This window comes from Anolis sagrei, chromosome 3 (genome assembly GCF_037176765.1).
Source record: "Anolis sagrei isolate rAnoSag1 chromosome 3, rAnoSag1.mat, whole genome shotgun sequence".
In the NCBI taxonomy this organism is placed as follows: domain Eukaryota; kingdom Metazoa; phylum Chordata; class Lepidosauria; order Squamata; family Dactyloidae; genus Anolis; species Anolis sagrei.
The window spans coordinates 253258092-253277666 of NC_090023.1; the positions used below are offsets into that span (position 1 = coordinate 253258092).

General features: G+C 38.4%; 1 protein-coding gene across 2 annotated transcripts in view; it reads left to right on the top strand.

Annotated features, from left to right (window-relative positions):
- The window catches only part of FNDC3B (fibronectin type III domain containing 3B), a 332684-nt gene that overhangs the window by 294197 nt on the left and 18912 nt on the right, over positions 1-19575 (top strand). For both annotated transcript variants that reach the window (XM_067466047.1, XM_060767521.2), the window contains 3 exons: positions 678-890; positions 18404-18570; positions 18781-18908. In XM_067466047.1, coding sequence (XP_067322148.1) covers positions 678-890; positions 18404-18570; positions 18781-18908 — 508 coding nt within the window. The remainder of the gene's footprint in view (positions 1-677; positions 891-18403; positions 18571-18780; positions 18909-19575) is intronic.

The window sequence follows — 19575 nt, forward strand, 5'->3', positions numbered from 1 at the left end:
ACAATCAGGAAGTTCTTCCTAATGTTCAGATGGAATTTATGTTCTAGTCGTTTGAAACCATTGTTCCACTTCCTAGTCTCCAAGGCAGCAGAAAACAAGCTTGCTCCCTCCTCTCTATGACTTCTTCTCACATATTTATACATGGCCATCATATCTCCTCTCAGCCTTCTCTTCTTCAGGCTAAAGCCCTTTAAGCCACTCCTCATAGGACCCTTGATCATTTTAGTCACCCTTCCTTAGTAGAAAAGTGACACTAAACCTAAACTGAATAAAATAAGAAGTTGCACACTGGGTTTAATGTCCAAATTGTGATACATTATATATAATTCTTGTTTCAAAAAGACAAATTGTCTCAAAATCCATTACAATTGTTAAATAACATGAAATTCATAACAATAATATTGTGACTTAATGAAGTGAACCAAAATATTCTCTCAAGACAATGTTGGAGATACTGTCTTCACCCATCATATTCCCTCATCACAATCTGTTATTCCAGGGAATGTTCTAGCTACAGTGGCATGCAATATGCCCAAATGATGCAAAATTTATTATTTTTTACCTTACATGTTTCTTTGTGATTAAATATATATTTATAGATTATTTTGCTCAGAGAAGGGCAAAAATCAGCTAATATAAAAATAAGTTTTTGTCTTCTTGGTGTTTTCCAATCGTAGGATCCGGATTCAGGCTGTCAATGACATTGGAGCTGGTCCTTTTAGCCACTCCATTAAGGCCAAGACCAGGCCGTTGCCACCTTTACCTCCTCGGCTGGAGTGTACTGCGGCAGGACCTCAGAGCCTGAAGCTGAAGTGGGGGGAGAGCAGCTCCAAGCAGCATACGGCTGATGATATGGTGTACATCCTGCAGATAGAGGACAGGAACAAGAGGTAAGAGAGAATACAGTGCTGCTGGTGCCTTCCTTCTGAAATTCACGTTTTGTTCAATGAGAATCACACGGTACCTGCTTGATTAATTTCTACCTATAGGAGGTGCGTGTGTGCGTGTTGAATTATTGCCTATGCTTTAAACCACCTTGAGTCCCCCTCGGGGTCGAAAAAGATGGGATATAAATATAGTAAATAACAACAACAACAACAACAACAACAACAACAACAACCTTGTTTATAGACCCGCCCTCTCTCCCCAAGGGGACTCAGGTCGGTTTACACACAAAGAAGGCAAACATTCAATGCCCAAACTCAAATACAAATATTTTAAAACAAACAGAATAATACAAAAATAATAACAATAAACTTGTTACAAAAGAGAAATTAACACCAAAATGAGGACCAAATACAAATAATTGAATAAATTCAATTATACTAATAACAGCAATTAACCATTTAAACATAAAACCTAGAAAAGGCAATTAAAATACATTAAAGTGACTATCAAGGTTGTTTTTCTCATGAACCACAGTAGCAGGGAACTACAGATAGGTTAGCCAGCATTCTGGTTGAACTGAAATGTCTTAATCCTCCTCCTCCTCCTCCTCCTCCTCCTCTCCATACACCAAAGTGCTCAAGTGCATTTTCAAGAGCTCCTACAAGTTTTCATTCCTGTCCTCTTCTTTCAGCCAGTGCTGGAGGAGAGGTTTCAGCTTGCTCATGTTCTTGAAGCTGAGCTGCAAAGCTTCAAAGTGGCAGATGGTGGTCTGGCTGAACATCTTCCCATACAACAATCCCAGGGACAGTCCCATGTCTGCCCGGGTGAAGCCCATTGGGCGAAGCCCAAATAAATAAATAAATAAATAAATAAATAAATAAATAAATAAATAAATAAAATAACCCCTTAGTAAGTTAAAAGTCATTTCACAAAAAGGCACCAGCACTGCCCCACTCCTGGCTACCAACACCACAGTTTTTCTGCTAATGCATTCAAAAAGGCATTTTGTCACTCTGCTTAGAGAAAGAATTTTATCGCAGTATTAACTGTTATCAAATGGGAACTATCCCCTTCTCTAACTAGAGTGGCAAAAAAGCAAGTGATTAGTCCAGGGTTCCCAAAACTAAGGCCTGTTGGCCAAATCCAGCCCTTTATGATCATTTACTCAGCCCCCGCACATAACTTTAGAATTAGGGTCACCCGAAGTCTAAAACAACTTGAAGGCACACAACAACAACAATTCTAACTAACTTGACTCATCAGCCAAAAGTAGGCCCACACTTTTCACCAAAATACTAGTACATTTATATTGGTTAAAAATGTTCTTCATTTTAAATATTATATTGTTCTTTCATGTGTGTGTGTGTGTTTTTGCACTACAAATAAGATATGTGCAGTGTGCATAGGAATTTGTGTATTTTTCAAACGATAGTCCAGCCAACAATTTGAGGGACTGTGAACCAGCCCTCTGCTTTAAAAAGTTGAGGAACCCTGGGTTAGCCCATTTCAGGACATAAACTAAATACTCTAACATTTCAAACAGAAGTATTCCCTCCCCCCTTCCCTTTGGACCTTCACTATGCAAACTGTATAATAAGTTTTAGAACTATAATCCTTCACTGCTTTCTAGACTTTCCAAAGTTGTGGAGTTGCCCTGCTCTAAGGTGGGACAATCTCCCAGGCTTGTATTCAGATCCAGAGAGTTTCTGCAAGAAGTTAAGTGGTCTTCTTCTGCTGGACACCTTGAACTGGCAATCTGCTATCTCTTCCCCCACCCAATGGTTGCAAGCTAAGGAGATGGGCAGGGAAAGGACCTTAGAGGCATAATGTTACAATCAGATCTTCCTATACAAGAAAAGAGGTGAGGATGAGCAGATGCTTTGGGTTTCTGAGGCTCTGTGCATGATACAAAATGCTATTGGAGTTTCAGTTGTTACAGTTTTCAATAACTTCAGGCAATCGTAGTGTTTTATCAAATGATGCAGTAAAAATATTTGAGGAAAGAATGGAACCAAGGATAGATCTACACTGCCCTACAATCCAGTTTTAGAATGTGGATTAACTGCATTGAACTGGATTGTATCAGTCTACACTCCCCTATAATCCAGATCGAGACAGTTAATCCACATTCTGAAATTGGATTATAGGGCAGTGTAAATCCAGCCAGAGTGGTCCTTAACTTTGTATTCCAGATGTTTTGGACTTCAGGTTTCAGAAACTGCAGCCAACATGGCAATGACCAGGAATTTTAAGTCCAATACATCTGTGGGATCAAAGGCTGAGACCTGTAATAATATCATCGCTTTCTTCTAAAGCCAAGCTTCGCTGCATTATAATATATCATAACTATCAGAGAAAATCAAAGAAGAGCCATCAGCATTGGGTGAACAAGTTCAGGTAGGTGAATCCTTGATGGTAAAAGAAGCGGGTATTGCACATAAAAAGTCTGCAACCGCTTTTATCTAATTACAAGGGGTTTTTTTTCCAGGAAGTGGATGTAAAATTGTCTGTCTTCCAACAACACTTCTGCACTCAATAAGACTGAAGCCTTGATATTGTTTTCCTTGCAAAGAAACACCAAGGGACATCCAATGAAAATAATTCCCCCTTGGAAAGTAGTGACTAATAAAAAAATTACTTAGTTACAGAGCCATGCCTGGCAAATGTATAGTCCCTGTGGCAATGTGCAGTTGAATAGATTAAAATTATTTTTCTATCTGGCAAGCTCTTTTAATTGTGCACATACATTTAACTGCTCATAAAAATGATGGTGCAAAAACAGGGAAATTATGGTCTACAGCTTCTTAGTGAATATAGACCCATGCTCTCACTTGCTCACTCTCCTTTTCTTTAATCACCATGGCTCAATATTATGGAATCATGGGCATTATGATATTACAAGGTCTTTAGCCTAATCTGCAAAAAAATTGCTGGTACTGCACCAAACTACAACTCCCAGGGTTCCATAGCATTGAACCATGGCAGTTAACAGTGTGTCAGACTGCAGAGTCCATGTATTCTTCTAGCTGACTATTGCCAACATTGCTTAATAGTAAATCTCTATAGAGTTTTAGACCTAAGATTAAACCTGGATCCTACTGCATGGGTGCTATCACTATGACGTGGCTCCTCCTTATTTTGGCTTGCTTTTTAATTGATTTTTGCATTTGATTTATTCTTGAATGAACTTTGTAATTTTGCTTCCTCTTTTTTTCTCCAATGAAATCTGAGCTATAAGTCTCAATACAAGGCTCATTTTGCATAATGAATCATTGATGATAGAAGTGGGAATCCGAGATAATAATAATAATAATAATAATAATAATAATAATAGCAATAATACACTTTATTTATATTCCATTCTATCTGCCCAAGGGGACTCAGAGCGGATTACAACATACACAGATAGGCAAACATTCAATGCCTTAAGACAGTGGAATAACAATGACATACAATGCACAGAACAAAGGTAAAGGCTTCCCCTTTCATTTCCAGCTTTTTGGAGGCGGTGCTCAACTCTGGCCATGGGGAGGTGTTCTTGTTCCATTTCCAAGTCAGAGGACATATTGTCCATAGACACCTCCTGGTTGTGTTGCCAACATGGCTGCATGAGTGCCTTTATTACCTTCCTGCCAAAATGGTACCTATTGATCTACTCCCATTTGCATGTTTTCGAACTGCTAGGTTGGCAGGAGCTAGGGCTAACAGCGGGAGCTCACCCCGATCTACAGCTTCAAACGGCCAACCTTTAGGCCAGCAAATTCAACAGTTCGATGGTTTAAGCTGTTGCGCCACCGTGGTCTCTAATAAGGGGGTTTATGGAGTATGCTTTAATAAGGGGGTTTATGGAGTACACACATAACAAATATCAGGTTCTCAATTTCGTGTCTTCTCTATTTCTATAGAGTTGCATCTCTTTTTCAGTGGTTTTTTTGTGTTGATTTCTTTGGTAATGCACAGTCTAGCTCTTTGAACCTAAAAGACATGTTTATTTATGGTGCCTGCATGATTTCTTTGTATGTGGGGCTCCAGGTTATTGTGTGAGAGATACTTTTTAACCTGAAATAATCTAATAGGATGCAATAATATAACTAATGCTTTCCAGACCGTAGTAGTATTTTTAAAAGCAGAGGTTAAACAAATTAATCTTAGTTTATTAATGTTTGATTTTTAGTGGCAATCATTAGTCTTCGTGCAATTACAGCTTTTCTAGGAACCCTGCAAGTCTTTCCAGGAGCTAATGTTGAAGTGATATTATTAACTAATATGTTAATTATAGCTTTATCAACCAGTTATTTCAAATTTTCCTGGAGTGCTTGGAAGTAAAGTTGTAAATCCTGTATCAGAACTGATGTTCAGTTTCCAGTAGAGATGGGGATATGAATGTTCTGCTTATAGCAGTGGTTTTATCAGGGTTTTCAGATTAGCGAATTATCATCAGTTTCAAAGCTACATGTCAAATTTTGAGCTGGAACTGGGTGATCCCCTAATTGTTTCCCCTTTGATTTGATGATTTTAGCTTCATGCCCCACTAGCAGTTTCTAAAAGACCGACAGAAACAATTCCCACTTATGGTTATTGCCATGGGTATTGCAAAGTGTAATTCATTTCTTACAAATGATAATGATAAAAGTGCTTTCTGTACCATAAATGCTACATTTGTAGTAATCATTGTTGTGCTTTATAAATATAAAAACCGATTGGATTGTGCTCCCCGAAGCATTACAGACAGTTTGCTTAATCAGAGATATTTGATCTGCCTAACTGCCACATAATAATAATAATAATAATAATAATAATAATAATAATAATAATCTTTATTTGTACCCTGCTACCATCTCCCCAAGGGACTGGGTGCGGCTTACATGAGGCCAAGTTCACAGCACATCAATAAACAAAAGTGATAACAAATAATCAATACAGAACAGTTAAAATAAACTCAAAACAAAAAAACACAATAAGCAATAAACAATAACAATAACATAGACATTTAAAAAACCTATTATTTTAAAAAGTATAGCATGTTTTATTCACTGTAATATACCATGTGTTTGAACAAAACCAAGGGAGACTGGAATACCCAGTTTAATTTTTTTTAGGTGTTTTGTGTGTGTGTGTATCAAATCTCACCTATCCAGAGGAAAAAAGAGCCTACTTTGTTTTGATCAAACTGCATTTTTATCAATATTTGTATGGCCCACTTCAAAGGATGCTAAAGAGAGCGGAACAATCAATAGACTTGCATATGAAGTGTAAATTGAAGAGGGAGAAAAAGTTGCATGTGCATGTAATTCATATTAATGTAGGCATAAAGTGGAAACTATGAAGAATATTTATTTGTTTATTTGTTTGAAACATTTATATTCTGATCTTCTTACACCGCAGGAGACTCAGGGCAGAGCATAACATATATACACAAACATTCAATGACATAAAAATATAAATATACACAAGCATTAAAATCACTTATATCTACATTAAAATAAGTTGTTTAAAACCATCTCAAGACACCATGCTGGCTCTAGTCAGCAGAGTAGGTTTCCTATTATTGCCTCATTGCACTGCCTCAAAGACTTGGTCCCACAGCCAGGTCTTTACCATCTTTCTGAAGGACAGGAGGGAGGGGGCTGATCTAGTCTCACCAGGAAGGGAGTTCCATAGCCAGGGGGCAAACACTGAGAAGGCCCTCTCTCTCTCATCTCTGCCAAACATGCCTGTGACGGTGGTAGGACCAAGAACAGGGCCTCCCCAGAAGATCTTAGTCTTTGTAGTGGTTCATAAAGGGAGATGCGTTCAGACAGGTATCATTACAAATATTACAAATTGACTTGCAGTGTTTGTGTGTATTGATGTCTATGTCTTGTTCTGCTTCAATGGTCACTGAAGAAGGTTGTATAAATATTTCCTGTTCCAAAAGAAGGGCTGTTTTTCTGAAATTATCCACACCAAAACTCTGCTCCTCCTTTACATCATATCCTTGAACCACCCTAAAGCAGGGATAAATATTTTTTGCTTTCCATATGTTAGACATGAGAATCTCTTGGCCTTCCAAATGTTGTTGGGTTGCAGTTTCCAGAATTTGTCATCATTGGTGATGCTGCCAAGATCTGCTGAGATTTGAAATCCAATCACATATAGAGGGCTACATGATTCCTATTATGGCCTGAGTACTTACCTTAATAATGGCAACAAGCATCAACATTTTGTTTTTGCTCAGCAAAGCACTCTATCATCTATCTTTCTTTCTTTCTTTCTTTCTTTCTTTCTTTCTTTCTTTCTTTCATTCTTTCTATTCCATTGTGGTAAATAAAATCCATGCCTTCAGGTCTGTGATCAGGAGCAGGACTTGAAAACCAATAGTTTTGAATGGGATTTGATTGTGGAAATGAAATAAGCACGTTATAATAATCTGTTCTAATAGCTGGCATGTGGCCTTACAGGAATCAGCTCAAGCGAGCCATGTATTGCTCATAGGGAAAGGTCAAAATGTTGTTGAGATCTGCCCATGGTACGTAAATAATGTGTGCAGTGGCTCTAGAGTTGTTTTGTAAGATTATACCTGTTAGTCAGCTCTTCCCACATCTGCTGTTGGTGTTTTCCCTTTGTGGGTTTTCTGATTAGCTTTGGAAAGCTGCCTGTGTTTTTGACAGAATCTCCGGTGGGATGGGATTTGGTTAATTTAAATTCATGCCTAAACTAGATATCATGACATTTTTGCCCTGACTTTTCCTCCTTGCTGCTTCTGTTTCTGCAATAATTACTTAGCTCCATTCTCTGGCTTGCTGGGGAATTAGCTATGGGAGTCTTAATTTAGCAACATTGATACAGTAATCATTTTAGTGCTATTATGGTTTACAGGTACCCAGAGTTTAAGGCAATAAAAATAATCATCCACAAATGTATTGCCTTTTTCAAAACATCTAGTTTTTAAGTCTGCCTGGATTTACAATTAATATAGTTGATTTATTAGTGTTGAGATGTGTTCCCATTTTATGTGGCTGTGTTTTTCAAATTTCATGTTTTTAAATTATTTGTGTTCTGTTCATTTTTAAATGCAACCCATCTTGTAAGCATCTCCATATGCCAGCAAAGATAACAAGAACTATGTGCAGACTTTAATCCACATTCTAGTATAAATCAGAAATAACCTGTTGAATTGGTCAGATTTATGTAAGTGTTGACAATCGAAAGATTCAAGGGATCTAGCCAGTTGTAACAAGAAGTTGGTTTCAATATACAGGCAGCCCTTCACATTCACAGAGATTAGGGTCACACGGTCTTTTAGAAAGTGGAGAAGCACATATTTTTAAAACTCTTATTTGGTTTTATCTAAGAGGGTACTTCTCGAGCAATGAGGTGTCCAGCAACTCTGTGTGTGGGATTACACTGGATCAGTTTCAGTTGGTGAGTACTGTTGATATGGACAAGCTGGTGGAGCAAGTAAGGAAGACAACATGCTTTTTTGATCCTTGCTTTCATCTCCTCCCTGGCTAGTTGTCAGACGGGGGAGATGGAGTTCGATCTCAAATACAACAAATTATTAATGCATCTCTCAGGGAGGGAATTTTTCCATCCTTTTTAAAAGAAGCAGTAGATAGACCACTACTGAAGAAGCTCTCCCTGGATCCTAATAATTACAGACCAGTGTCTAACCTGTGAACCGCCCTGAATCCCCTCCGGGATTGAGAAGGGCAGTACACAAATACTGCAAATAAATAAATAACCTCTTTTTTGGGGCAAGGTGATTGAGAAGGCAGTTGCCTTCCAACTCCAGACATTTCAAACTGGCTTCAGAACAGGATATGGAGTTGAGACTCCTATGGTCGCCTTAGTGGATGACCTCCGTCTCAACACTGACAAGGGGTTTGTTTCCTTGTTTGTGCTTCTACATCTCTCAGTGGCTTTCAACCACTATCAGTCGATTACATCTTTCTGGAATGTCTGGAGAAACTGGGAATTGGAGGCACTGTATTGCAGTGGTTCCAGTTGTACCTCTCAGGCAGGTTCCAGAATGTGTCAATTAATTCAGATCATGGCAGGCTAGGATCTGCAGGCTGATTGGTTGGCATGCACTGTCTATCATTGTTGCCCATTAGTCTCTGGGTTTGCAAAATTAATTTTTCAGTTATGAATATGAGAGTGGAGAGGAGAACAGACCATGGTTTTCGAGTCTGAACATATCTCTTCCTTGGTTGTGTAGCACCCAGCGACAAACCATGGCTTGGCATTGTTCATGAATGAGCCTGGTATGCCAATTTAAAAAAATAATATTCTGGCAATGAGTTGTTTGTATTCAGCCCTGTAAGGATACACAGATGCTTTGCCTCATGATGAATAAAGCTATTAGCCAGTTATCGCAGGTTTTCCAAGGAGTCTAATTAGAAAATGCTTTACTCTCTTAATTGAATCAAGACCATTAACACCCACTTTAACAGCAGTGTCTGATTTCCATCCAGCTCCCAAGATGAAGCTTTAGAAGAAGATTTTTTAAAGAAGCAAAAAACAAAAACATACACATTATCATATTTGTTCATAATAATCAGTATACACATAATGGAAGGCTTTGGCTCGCAAATAAGGAAAGGAAATTGGCAATTAAGGCTAAGCCATATGGTTGCTATAGTATTGTTTCTGAAATTACAAATTGAAATCCATTAGGAAATAAAGGCAGGACAAAAATGGCGATGGACTCTGTTTGATTAAAACTATTTCTTGTGTTGTATACCATGGATTGGAACCAATATATAGTACCTGTATATACATATGAAAAATCCTCTTTCTTGTAACATTGTTTTAATGACAATTAATTGGAACTCCTTGTTGTCTTTACAGTAAGAGAAATAAAATATTTCCCAAGCTCTTGACATGTGCAGTATAATTAGAAAAAAAGTATATCAATGAAATATTACAAGTGTTTTTTGGCTACAACTCCCATTGAGCATGGTTACTAGTAAGGGATTGTGGGGGTAGTAATGTTGCAGTTTACTCCCCATCCTTTCAATAAATCAGTGAGGAATAGTAACATACAAGCCTCACCATGCTGGAGCAGACTAAGGATTCATAAAACCAATAGCAGCCAGAGATGTTTTTCTACCTGGAGTTCTAATGGTGCACAATGAAAATATCAATTCTTGACTTCTATCGTACTCTTCCAAGTGGTGCCTTCTATATTAGGTTGCCTTTCCTTATAAGATGGCAGGTTGCTTTTCCTTATAAGATGCATCATTTCTAGGATGGTCATAGGGATATTTGTAGGGTATCCTGCCTGTCCCTGAAAGCAAAATTAATGAAGAGCTTCTTTCTCAGCAGCCAGACAGTTGTTACAAGTGCCTCTGGAAAAGTAGGTGTTTTCCTGGTGGTGGAAGTACCAGGGGAAGAGGGACCACCCTAGTTTCCACAACTTGGGAACAGTTTTTGGGATATGAAGATTTTTGAAAACTTTTAAAAATTCAGTAGACACAATTTTGCTTGGGATCAGACATATTTTGAATTTTCTCAGATTTTAAAATTCCCATATTTGCATTTATGTACATAGTGAGGTATCGTAGAGATGGTGCCCAATTCACAACATGAATAGTATTTGTATTTGATATATACCTTATACACATTGACTAAAGGATCATTTTAAAACATTTTAATAATTTTGTGAATGAAACAAAATATGTGTACATTTAACAATCAAAAAGCAAAGATGTCCCCCATGTGGACAATTTTGGATGTTGATGTATTTAAGATTTTGGAATTCCAGTTAGGGAAATTCCATTTTCTTTTGGAAAATGGAAATCTCCTTAGCCATTTCAGAGATTTATGATCTTTGGAAAGGCATGACCTTGTTAGAAGTCATAACTTTTTGAAAAACAATTCCGTAACCTCTTTGTAAAAGCATGACCTGTTAGAGCTGTGGTTCCCAACTTTCTTTTGACCAGGGACAACTTGACCAAGGACCACCCTGCAACATTAATACCAAAAGAGTTATGATTCAGTTTTTGTCAACTTTAGATTGGGTTTGCTTATTTGGGGTTCTGATTCAGAAAATTGCATTGCATAGACCATATCAGCTCTAGTTTCTGTTACAGAACATATGCCATCCAGTAGTTACCATCTGCTCACCCACAGAAAACCATATTTAATAATCTAGAGCTACTGACCTTATTTTAGGTCTTGTGACCCACCAGTGGGCCGTGGCCCACAGGTTAAGAAACACTATGTTAGACTCATAACCTTTTTGGAAAAATTGTATTCAACAGCATTTACAGAGAGAGAGAGAGAGAGAGAGAGCAGAGTTTCAGAAGTGTTCCTTCTTGTTGCCCAAAAAAACCTACTCTCCCTTAAAATATATTTGCCTTTAATTCATGTTTTCAAGAGACAAAAATGAGCAGACGTCCTTAAAATTAATAGTTAGTTTACTCGCAAACTTCATGTATTCATCATAGAGGTATTTTGCTTATCAATCCAGTTACAAATAGGATTTGAAGTAGTTTCTCTGTGTTGGTAACACAGGTCATCATTCTCATAATCAACAGCCCATAATCTAAAGCATCCCTCTGCTTTGAGTCTAAAAGAGTCTCTGTAGTCTGTTTCAACTAACTTCTAAAAGCATACATCTGTTTGTAGTTAAGTCTCTTAACTGAACTGTGTCTGCTGTTCCTGTGGAAGGTCTAGTGCAGTGGTTCTCAATCTGTGGGTCCCCAGATGTTTTGGCCTTCAACTCCCGGAAATCCTAACAGCTGACAAACTGGCTGGGATTTCTGGGAGGTGTAGGCCAAAACACTTGGGGACCCACAGGCTGAGAACCACTGCTCTTATGGCTTCTGCCTTTCTAAAATGGAGTCAGACCCTTAACAAACCCAGACCTGATCATATGGTCGGCAGCCCCTCCCACAACAAAGAGTAAAGTAAAATTGCAAACCAATACACACCTATACAATACAGTTAGCAATTATATACATAACAAATAATTAGTGGAGGCTTGAGAAGGTTGCTATTTCCTACATGCTCAACCTATAATGATTATGCTGCTGCTGAGAATGTCAGGAATAAATGTGGTCTCATCTCTTGAATGTCAAAAATGTGGATTTTCACTTAAACTGCATGGAAAGATGATGGATTATATTACCAAAGTGATTAGCATCTGCTGGAATACATGACTCTTTTGTAGGTGCACCATCATTAAAGAGTTTTATGCCATTTGGCAGGTGAAAGTTGCACCCATCTACATCATGCAATGATTTGGCTCGCTCTTTTTCCTCCTACCTCAATAATCACTGCTTGGAACTTCGTGTTCTTCCCTTCATTGATGAAATTATCTGTTCCTGTTGTGTTGCTTCCTGGGTTATGGATGGCCTAGAATATATAGATGAGCAATCCTATAAATAGCTAATGGTTAGATATGCCAAATAACAGAAGAGCTAGGTGTTTTATAATTTTGAAGAGCATGCATGAGGTGTTTATTGTCAAAAGCAAGCACTTTGCTGGTGTGGTAATTTCATTTAACTACTAGCATCTGTTGCCTGCTAAGGTGTGTAAGCCTCCATTTCAGATGCTCCAGTTACTAGTGCTGTGAAGAAAATAGCCTCAGGTCAGAAGCTTAATTCAGGAGGATATTAATGATATGCTACCTCACTCTCGTTTCCCTTTCTCTTGTGCTTCCATGAGGAGTACAAATACTGGCTGCCTTTTCACTGAGAAGCTGCACTCAGGCTTTTACGTAGGCCACTGTACTTTGATGCTGCCCAGCTGCACCTGCTTTTGTAAAAGCCCAAAATGTAGGTAGCTCTTGTTCAAAGCACTTGTTGAAAAATGGAAACTCTCCCTTCAACAAAAAGGAGAGAAGCAACACAATAAAAATGTAAAAGGCAAGAGCAAAGGGAAACAAATTTCTATTCACAATGCCCAAGTTTGATCTCGAAATGTTAAAAAGAAATTCAATATGGCAAGCAAGTTCCTGGAAGTTCCTCACACAGGATAAAAATGTATTGACGACAAAATTGCAGCCTTGTCATCTCCTGAGCATTCTCTCTAGGAACACTTTGTTCCATGTTGTCTGTATATTATTATTTGATTTGATATTAAAATGCAAGGGAATAGAACTGTTTCAGGCTGTTAACAAGAAAGATATGCGATGATTAATATTTCTAGGGATTGCCTCCTCCTTCCCTGGGAAATTGTATTTTCTTCCCCATGTTTTGCCTATATAGTTGTTTAAAATGTTCCCATTAAAGCATAGCATGCGCTGGGGACAGATTCATTGAAAAGCAGGGCAGCCTTTGGATCATAGGTACCTTGTTTCCCTCATGATTTTTTTTCTTTTTCTAACAAAATACCTAAAAACTTTGTCTACATCCTATTGGACAGCTGCCTATCCTAGTGTTGCTGGTTTTTAAATGTTATTTCCTTGAAAGCAGATTGTGGTAGCCTATCTAATGGGTGTCATACTCTTGGTCTTTGACTGTAAAATCTTGTCTCCTAAAGTTGCAACTTAAATCAAGTAATATATATGGGGCTACATGTGTCCTCTTTAGACATTTCTGTTGATATTATGGTTAATTTTTGCATTCTTTACTATCTCGAACAATACCTGTTGGAAAGGTGGAATATAAACACTTGCAGTGAATAAATATAGGTATGCAGTATTTGCCTTTGCAAGTCACAGAATGTCTATTAACTAAACCTGCTGAAAGTGATTGGTGCTTGACTACATGTCTTGCCACCTTCTTACTCACCTTCACGCCAAAGCAGTTGACTTCACAGACTCTTCAGATTCTAGGTTTAGCCCTAGCAGAGGGAAAAAGAAAATTAGCTTCTCAAACTTGTATCCCTCTTAATACGTTACTCAATCATAGGGCTGTTCCACACAGCCCTATATCCCAGCATATCAAGGCAGAAAATCCCACATTATCTGAGTGTGGATGAAGATAACCCAGTTCAAAGCCAATATTGTGGGATTTTCTGCCTTGATATCCTGGGATATAGGGCTGTGTGGAAGAGCCCTGGGTTATCTGAGTCCACACTCAGATAATGTGTGATTTCCTGCCTTGATATCCTTGGATATAGGGCTGTGTGGAAGTGCCCATAGTTGCTGAAACTGAAGTCTCCAGGTTTACAGGTGAAGTGTGTTGTTTGGGGCTGTAAAGTCAAATATTAGACCTAGAATTCTTAAGCCAACCCGTACATACCATTAGATCTAGGATTTCCCCTCCAATTTTCTTGAAAATTATGTTTGTTTACTTATTTACTTACTTACTTACTTACTTACTTACTTAGTTTATATACCACTTTTCTCACCCCCGGGGGAACTCAAAGCAGTTTCCAACATATTCATGGCAAAATGCAGTGCTTTACAAAACATGAAAACCTAACACAAAACAACAGTAACATAAAATTCTCAATTAAATCATAAAAACAATTTAGGTGATGTCGCTTCATCACATTTACCAAGGGCTCTTAAGACCTAAAAATTGTTAAGAAGCACTGTAGTAGATCTAAGCTGCATTGCGTCTTGAAGCCAAAAACTTTTGGAGCCATGCTTTTCCATTGAACTCAGTTCAATGACTAAACACAGATCATACCTCAAAACTTTGTCTTTCAAACTTTTTAATCTGCCTTTGCACTGTGGTCATAATGACAGCACTGTGCAAGATAACTGGGGGGATTGTGTGTGTATTTGGGTGTGCATGGAGCAACCTGAAACTACTGTTTTTGTTGTTCATTCGTTCAGTCGTCTCCGACTCTTCGTGACCTCATTGACCATCCCACGCCAGAGCTCCCTGTATAATAAACTTGATATTATAAATAGTGTATCTGCCACTTCTGTCCCTCCTTGTTTGCCTTTCCGCCAAATATACAATTGCTGTGATAGTTAAATTGGCCCCAATACATTAATTCTGTCTCCTCCCAATGAAACTTCTGACATTGCAGAGAATAAAACAGTCACACCTGGATTCTTATTTGGCTATGTTCTTCCTTGGATAATTTTCCCCCTCTTTCATTTGCATTCCTAATCTGTATTTCTAAACGCTCTGCTGAAATGTTAAGTTAATGGAAAGGTATATCACAGAGAGAGAGAGCTACACCCTGTTTTCCTCCTACTTGTATCACTTTGGCCTAAACACAATTTTCCATGCTAGATAATATAGTAGAACTGTTTTGCATTTGCTTGTATCAAAGGTGTTCTCCGTATGAGTGAATATAAAGCTGGTCTCTCATAATCTGGCTCTTTCATAGACAATTGGAAATCAATATATCCTTCTGCTGCCTCCCCTCGCATACTTTTAAAAAAATCCTTGAGGACTCCTCAAGTTTCGAGTAACTACAAAATTAGATTTATAACACACACATACATACACACCTTCTTTGTCTATGCAGCACATAGCTATCATGCTTTGAAATGTAACAAGGAGAAATTGTCCAGGAATACAAAGTGCCTGTTTCAGACAACTAATTGAATTGTACATATTTATTTGAGATATTAGCTGTCGGTTGAAGTTTGAAATGTTTGTAATCAAGATAAAACTTTTGTATTGTTTTGATCACAACAAGAGTCTTCCGGGCATAATTAAGATTAATTTCTAGAATGATTCCTGATCTTGTTAAAACTAATTGCTTCTCCAGTTTCAGTAAAAGTCCGTTTTAAGCACTGGCCATGCTGTCTGGGGGAGTCTATGATTGTCATTTAGAAAAGAAAGTAACTTCCTAGGCTTTGAGTAAGACTGAACAAGAACAAGTCTAGGAGATTTACATATTGGATAGTCTATGTAAAAGTACATGTCCTATTACTTGCTGATGCATTAGCAAAAATATACTTGCAGAAAAACAATAGTTGATCTATGTCAGTGGTGCTCAACCTGTGGGTCCCCAGATGTTTTGGCCTTCAACTCCCAGAAATACTAACAGCTGATAAACTGGCTGGGATTTCTAGGGCCAAAACATCTGAAAACCCATAGATTGAGAGCCACTTCTTTAGATTCACTAGGCAATTCCAGTGCTGTGGACAACATGTTGAAGCTGATAAATCTTTGATCTACTCTAGCATAGTTCTTGGCTTATTGATCTATAATTAATCTTATTGATCTGTAACCACTGGCCTATGTGATAGAGTTGAGTCACAGAGAGGATGAGATTATTCTGTCATAGGATGAACAGAATGAACATATGTCTGAATGTAGTGTTGTTCTCTGCCATTATGAACAACAGAAGGTATGTTCATTAGGTGGGATGATTCTCTAACATTGTAATAGAGTTCTGGTTGGAACCCATTCATGTAAAATTTCCTCCTGAGCATCACATCCAGATTTTAAAACTTGGCTTCCAAATGACCACTCAGATTAATTAGCAGCAGGTAATTGTGTTTAGAAGTCATACCACTTTCTGTAACAGATTAATTTAAGTAAAATTCTGCCAAAGTGGAGTATCTTGCATTTGTCACTGTTGAACTTCATTTTGTTAGTTTTGGCCCATCTCTCTAATCTGTCAAGATCGTTTTGAGCAGAATTCAAAACGATCTTGACAGATTAGAGAGATGGGCCAAAACTAACAAAATGAAGTTCAACAGTAACAAATGCAAGATACTCCACTTTGGCAGAAAAAATGAAATGCAAAGATACAGAATGGGGGATGCCTGGCTCGAGAGCAGTACGTGTGAAAAAGATCTTGGAGTCCTCGTGGACAACAAGTTAAACATGAGCCAACAATGTGATGTGGCGGCAAAAAAAGCCAACGGGATTTTGGCCTGCATCAATAGGAGCATAGTGTCTAGATCTAAGGAAGTAATGCTACCCCTCTATTCTGCTTTGGTTAGACCACATCTGGAATATTGTGTCCAATTCTGGGCACCACAATTCAAGAGAGATATTGACAAGCTGGAATGTGTCCAGAGGAGGGCGACTAAAATGATCAAGGGTCTGGAGAACAAGCCCTATGAGGAGCGGCTTAGGGAACTGGGCATGTTTAGCCTGAAGAAGAGAAGGCTGAGAGGAGATATGATAGCCATGTATAAATATGTGAGAGGAAGCCACAGGGAGGAGGGAGCAAGCTTGTTTTCTGCTTCCTTGGAGACTAGGACGCGGAACAATGGCTTCAAACTACAAGAGAGGAGATTCCATCTGAACATTAGGAAGAACTTCCTGACTGTGAGAGCCATTCAGCAGTGGAACTCTCTGCCCCGGAGTGTGGTGGAGGCTCCTTCTTTGGAAGCTTTTAAGCAGAGGCTGGATGGCCATCTGTCAGGGGTGATTTGAATGCAATATTCCTGCTTCTTGGCAGGGGGTTGGACTGGATGGCCCATGAGGTCTCTTCCAACTCTTTGATTCTATGATTCTATGAAATGAAATCCTCCCCCTCACATAGCTATACAGGCCAACAGAAGAGAAAGTTTGTAAGCACCCAAATTCTTCATGAGGCTGGCAACCAGTCTTTTCAGGAATTCAATGTTATACCTGCCTTTAATATATCAAGCATCTTGCTTTCTACCATTTCTTGTTCTATGCCATATTTTAATTGTTTTTCAGATTAGTTACAAACCGGTATAGGTCAATGATTGCTTTATATGTGATTGAAGTCCTGGAAACCCTTGTGCCCTAAATTTAATTTAGTAAATCCAGATTTTTTTTCTGAGAAGCATTAGTATTCAAGTATTTATATTCCCGCCAAAGCTATTAAGAGTGCAGAAAATTCAAAGAACTGCCCGTCCATGCAGTGAAGTGGTCATCTGATTGTGGGATCCATGACCAAACAGCAGTACAGCTCATGTATTGAAAAATGATCGGGTCAGGAGACAGAGCATGAAGACAACCTTGAGCACTCTTTTAACTTGATATACACCACAGATTAACACATGACTTTGAACGTATGACTTATTACCAGCCCTATCTGAAAGGGTGTATGACAGAGGCAGAACTCATGTGGCCTTCCAGATGTTGTTGATATGCAACTCCTAGAATTTTTGAAATCACCTAAGACTATTAGGGACAGTGTTGTGAAATACTGTCCAGCAACATTTGGAGGGGTGCCTGATTCCCACCTCTGATCCAGGGCAGGAGTGAGCAACTGTGGCCTTTCAGATGTTTTTGACATACAGCTCCCATCAGCCACAGCCAGTGTAACTGATTGGCAGGGATTATGTGGTTTACAGTCAAAAAGCAATTCAAGGATCACAGTTCCTCTCTGTAGGAAGATAATACTAGTATAAAACTTAATGGATGTTAAATACTTAGGATCCTTTCACACTGCACAACTATAACACAATTATTCCACTTTAATTAGCATGGTATCTATGGGACCCTGGGAGTTTTAATTCACTGAAGCACTTGAACTCTCTAGCTGAGAAATTTCAATGTCCCTCTCTAAACTACAAACTCCAACACTCCATAGGATGGAACCATGGCCGTTATGGTGGAATAATAACACAATAATTGGCTAGGATGGAGAGCCATTAATCGTGTTTAGAAAGCATAAGTAGTAGGTTCCTAATGAGGTAAAGGGTACCTAATCTGATCTTCTCTCTTTTTGTGTGTTTTAGGTTTACTCCAATCTATAGGGGACCAAGTCACACCTACAAGGTACAACGACTGATGGAATTTACCTGCTATGCTTTTAGAATACAAGCAGTAAATGATGCTGGTGAAGGACCTTTCTCAGAAGTGTTTACCTTCAGCACAACCAAATCCATTCCCTCTGCCATCAAAGGTAAACAAGATTCCCCTTCTCGTCTGGTTTGCATGACATACACTACGCCTTAAGCATAGGTTTTTGCTACCGTCTTACTCTTCTCATCCCAAGAGCCTCACATAGCTCAAAACTTTGGTAAAGGCCTGTGGCCACCTTCTTGTTATCAAAAAGAAGACTATTTGCAGCAGTGTTTCCTTTATCTATTAATTGTTGAAATCTTTATTTTAGCACCTCGAGTCAAAGCGTTGGAAGGAAATACCTGTGAAATTGCATGGGAAACTGTACTCCCCATGAAAGGAGATCCAGTCAGTTACATTCTGCAGATATTGGTTGGAAGAGAATCTGAGTATAAACAGGTAGGAAGAGAGTACCTTATTTTTTCAATGATATTTTCCTTTATAAAGGACAAATTCTGTATTTCATTCTAAATTCTGTAACTTACCTAAGAATCAAAAGGGTTTTTTTTTAAAAAAAAGTTACATCGTGTTCAGAACAGTTACTACATTCTATGCAAGAAACCAGAAATTAATTATACTCAAAGAAATTCCATTTCACTGGCTTTTGTATATTATGGATGTTTGGTAGACTGTATTCACCATGGTGGGTTTTATGTCTTGCAGAAACTTAGAAAACTCTTACCCAAACACACACAGTGCTTTGTAGAAAATATTGGCTGAGTGAAATAATCTTGGCATGATTGTGTTCAAAATACTTTCTTGCGAGAGCTAATATACTATGCTTCTCTTTTGGTACATACTTACCTCAAAATCCTATGAAGATGCTCATTTACAGCTTGGAAGTAATGAATTACTTTGGTGATCATAGCTGTCAGATACCATTCCTCTAGAGCAATAGTTTTTTTTTGACCAGGGACCACTTTGACCATGAACCACTCTCCAACATTTGTACCAAAAGGGTTACAAATCAGTTACGAATCAGTTTTTGGTCAACTTTAGATTCAATTTGATTATTTGGGGTGCTGATTCGGAAAATTGCATTGGATAGACCACATAGTGAGGTTTG